General features: G+C 42.1%; 1 protein-coding gene across 1 annotated transcript; it reads right to left on the reverse strand.

Moving 5' to 3' along the window:
• Positions 1-332: 332 nt before the first annotated feature.
• Positions 333-3,826, reverse strand: COX20 (cytochrome c oxidase assembly factor COX20). Its single transcript, XM_048079949.2, has 4 exons — positions 3,674-3,826; positions 1,871-1,985; positions 1,669-1,732; positions 333-1,092 (listed from the first exon to the last, which is right to left on the reverse strand). Exons 1-4 carry the CDS (start codon positions 3,704-3,706, stop codon positions 951-953), a joined length of 354 nt encoding a protein of 117 aa, XP_047935906.1. The 5' UTR covers positions 3,707-3,826; the 3' UTR covers positions 333-950.
• Between the last annotated feature and the right edge of the window lie 389 nt (positions 3,827-4,215).

Consider the following 4,215-nt stretch of genomic DNA (forward strand, 5'->3'; position numbering starts at 1 on the left):
TGTAAAAAACAAAACAAAACCAAAAACATTCTCACTGGTGCAGACAGAAGCATACAAGCAAAGGAATACTATGCCATCGTTCATCTTTTTGCCTACATGCGATTAGATCTAACACTATTTCCCAATAAAACAATGTTTCCTTTAAAGTATATAGTTATATTTTTTATCTTAAGATTTACAGTAAAATATATTAAGAGAACATGCCTTTTTCAATGAACTGCTTACCGTTACTACTTATAAGTAATATAACTATTATTCCAGCAATTGTTAAGGAAATGTCTCAAAGAGAAGATTTTTAATCAAGTCGAAAGATATTACACAAATACCTGAGATTCCTCCTGAAGTGTGGTTTTATTCTTTGTTTTGCACAGACAAAGATGGAAGTTCACAGTATATATAGATTATTTGAAGTTGCCCACTGCTCTGCAGCTGAAATCTTACAAAAGCTACTTACTGATAGCCACCTTGCACAGGCAAGGCATTAACTTACTGTTTAAATACTCCTCTTTTACAAACAGCCCACTTACCAGCAGCACTGAAAGATGCATTTACTCAGAGAAGAGCTGATGAAAATATTTTCCTGTATTTAAATGAGATGTAATTACAACTTTGCTAAAATGAACCATTCTGTTTAAAATAAAGTGAAAGCAGTCCCAAAATGCTGTCATTAATCCTCCAAGACCCTGCAGCAGACCACATCAGTTCCCAAATGTTTAACAAGCCAAAACCATGGAGGTCATTCCTGACCGTGTACGTAGTCATATACATACATACATACATGAAACAAAGAAAGGCTTGTATACTGATTTAACACTGTGAATTTCTTACTTGAATTTTCTAGGAAAATCAGCATGATTTATCAGTTACCTCACACGTTTACAGGGAACACCACCATTTTTGGACCACCTTCTCCCAAAACCGTATTAGCCCACAGATTCTTCTAGAGCAGACTATGAATTGCTTCTTTCACTGTCCGCTTGTTTTTTTTCTGGATCAAAAGAACTGCCTTCAAATAAAATTTTGTTTCTCATTCCTTCTTTAAGCATTCGTTGCCGGATCCTGTGTTTGGCTAAATTGTACCTGCAGTAAAACCTAGAGGAGACAAAAAGAAAACATGATTCCCTGCTTTACATGTGTGACAGTATCAAATCAGAGTTATTCAGCCAGTTGAAATTTTGAAAGCACATACGATAATGTTAGTAAAATTCGCAATGAAATAACGCATAATGAAAATACTAAGGTACCTGCTATTTCTTTAAGGCAAACATTAGGCAGCTCCTGCAGCTCCTACTGAGAAACAGGATATACAATTCCAATGGAAAACGCTCACTTTCATAATTTGGATCTCAACCTCGTGAACGTTTAATAACCTGCCTTTATAATTAGGGCAGAAGAATGGCACATGTGAAGGAAAAAAAGAAAGGAGGAGATAACTGGATGGTCTGATCTCTGAGAATTCAACAAATGAGCAAATTCTGTTTTGTTTTTTAAATACATGAAAATAAAACGTTGAAGGCATAGAACTTTTTTCCCTTAAAGATGATTTGGGGGAGAAGGAAGAGGGCAGTTACCTACGCAAGTCATTTATGGAGTTTCAAAAACAGTATGAAAAGTCACACAAAAGTAGCCAACATAGGTCTGTCAAAATTCAAAAAGCATTTTACATACCAGTATCCTAACATTGTGCAAATAAAGCCACCAACTGCAACGTCACAGGATCTTTTCACTCTACCTGAAACAGAAATGCTCCAAAAAATTAGAGGAAAAAAGTAGGGTGGCTTCCCATTTTTAATAATGCTTAATAGAAATAAAGAATGAATTTCTCCTTACAAATAACACATACAAAGAAACAAAAGGAGTAAGTACTTACTGGTTGCTAAGAAGTGTCCAAGACCCAAAACTAAAGATCCCACTGAGCCATAGAGCACTGATTCTCGTGCACACGGGACATTTTTAACATCAAGAAATCCTAGGAGTTTAAAGGACTGCAAGGAAAAAAAAACACATTAAAATATGAATTAAAAACTACTTTTGTAGAAGTAGCCAATTTCCCTGTAAAACTGACTTATCTTAGTAGTCAACAATAAAAACTGGATGATTTCCTGCTCCCAGGAATATATTTGTATTTGAGCAAAATCAATTTATATTTGAGCAAAAGATAACCATACATAGCGAATATGCACAGCTGTATCAAGAACTGCTTTAAATTAGTTAGCAACTGATTTAGGCAACATCATTTTGTATAAACCTGGTGGCTTATAGTTCTTCTGTCCTTCCTATTGAAGATTATTTCATTTATTCCTTTACATTCCCCCAAAAAAGGAAGGGAGAAAACCCTTAGGAGCCCAGTTCCTTTGTTCAAAACCAACATACATCAGGTTGTATAACAGGTGAGGTTACAATCAACCAGGTAAGGTTATGCCTTGTAATTTTAATATCTGAAAAGGCACATACATGTGTTTTAAAAAAAAAAAAAGTGAAAGAAATTACTGGAGAAGATGCTGGTACCAAAGAACCTTATATTAAACACAAAATAAAAACATCATTTTTAACCTAATCCCGTGTATGCCTAAACACAGGGGCTATTCATGTAAATTCATCTATATACTACAAATGGATTTCAAAATGAACCTACTGGTAAAAATTACTCTAATTATTTCATACTCTGCCTCACATTTGTAACCCACACTAGCTTTTTACTGTCAAATTTCTACTTAATTTTCAAATGGCAATTACATATTGCCGTGCATACACGCAACTGTGGACTGACAAGTATGTTTTTAATTTCTGAGATGCCTGCACTGGCTTAAGTACGATCTGAATCTTCTAACTTGATTACACCTCGTATCTCCCACCTGACGAACACCCTTGCAAGTGCACATTGGTGTCACAAGCAGGAATGGAAAACTCCATGTACAGAGGCCTCAAAACAACATGGTCAGAGTGAAGGTGCCTGAACTGTAATGAATCTGCTCTTCTTCCTCCTAATTCATCTGTTAGTGATGGTGCAATAATTGTCTTCAACCATTCCCTTGACTTTAAACCACTAAATATCATTAAACACTGCACGTGCAACAGTACCAGCTAAAATCATTAACAATGATTTTAAACTTTTTTGGTAGTTGGAAAAAGTGGATTTTAAAGATGGGATACTACCATAAACCATCCACAAAGGGTTGGCAACTTTGAGGGAAGTCACCGTGAACGATGCCCGACTGTGGTAAGAGGGATGGCAAGCCTCTGGCAACAGCTGGATTTGCACACAAGTAAGGAAACCCCCATCAATAATTTTATCTATGTTGTCAGCTGTTTCCACACAATCCCTTTGTACAAGTGGGACAAAAAGGCCTGCTCTAATCTCCTAACAATTTCAAGTACTCTCTTTTGGAAGAAGTCATACGATACGCCGCCGTTGTTGGCTAAGACACCCATGCTACATCTATGATGCGCCCTTTTAAAATAGGGTTTCACCTGTTGCTACACGTGAAATCGTTTGTTACGACTCCAACCACCGTTATGGATCTTTAGAAGGCTCGAGGGTCACGACAGCGTTTCACCCCGAACGAGAAAGCCCTGTGGAGGAGCGCGTGGAAATAAAAATAAAAAATAAAAAAGATACGGAGCGAAAGCAGCCCGCCGGTCCGCACGCAGCCGGACGCCGCGCCGCCATTACCTTCCCCGCCTCAGAGCCGCCCTCGCCCGCCATGACGCGACAGCGCCCGCGCACCACCGAGACGGGGACGGGACGCGCCTAGAGAGGCCGCTGCGAGGCGCCGCTCTGGCCGGCGCGGCCCGCCCCGTCTCTGTGGTGCCCGCGCGGAGCTGGCGGGGGGGGGGGGAGGGAGGGGGAGGCGCCGGCGCCATTTTAGGTGCCGGGCCGAGCTTGCAGCGAGATCCTTTGTTCGCCGAAATGGGTCACGGAGCGAGGGCGCGCGCGCGTGCGCCTGGGTGCGTGCGCGCGCCCGCACGTCGCGGGAGGGGGAGGCGCGAGGGCGCGCAGCGGGGAGGGAGGGAGGGGGGGGGGGAGGCGAGGGGAGGCAGGGAGCGATGGCGGCGCTGCGGGTGTCGCCGCCCCGCGGGGTGTCCCCGCAGCATGGCACCCGGCCGTCCTCGTCGCTCGTGTCTCTGCCTCCTCCTCACCCGCCCCGTGTGCCCCCCCAACGTGCCGTAACGTGAGTCCTGACGGAGCCAGGGCACTGCCATCTAACAATCCTA

The sequence above is a fragment of the Anser cygnoides genome, chromosome 3 (assembly GCF_040182565.1).
Source record: "Anser cygnoides isolate HZ-2024a breed goose chromosome 3, Taihu_goose_T2T_genome, whole genome shotgun sequence".
Taxonomy (NCBI): domain Eukaryota; kingdom Metazoa; phylum Chordata; class Aves; order Anseriformes; family Anatidae; genus Anser; species Anser cygnoides.

What these genes read in the sequence shown, in the direction of transcription:
- COX20 (XM_048079949.2), bottom strand. Translation starts at nt 3,706, where the DNA reads ATGGCGGGCGAGGGCGGCTCTGAGGCGGGGAAG. An exon ending in GCGGCTCTGAGGCGGGGAAG is followed by an intron (nt 1,986 to 3,673) that starts GTAATGGCGGCG and finishes TTTTCCTTGCAG; the next exon opens with TCCTTTAAACTCCTAGGATT. An exon ending in TGCACAATGTTAGGATACTG is followed by an intron (nt 1,093 to 1,668) that starts GTATGTAAAATG and finishes TGTCTCCTCTAG; the next exon opens with GTTTTACTGCAGGTACAATT.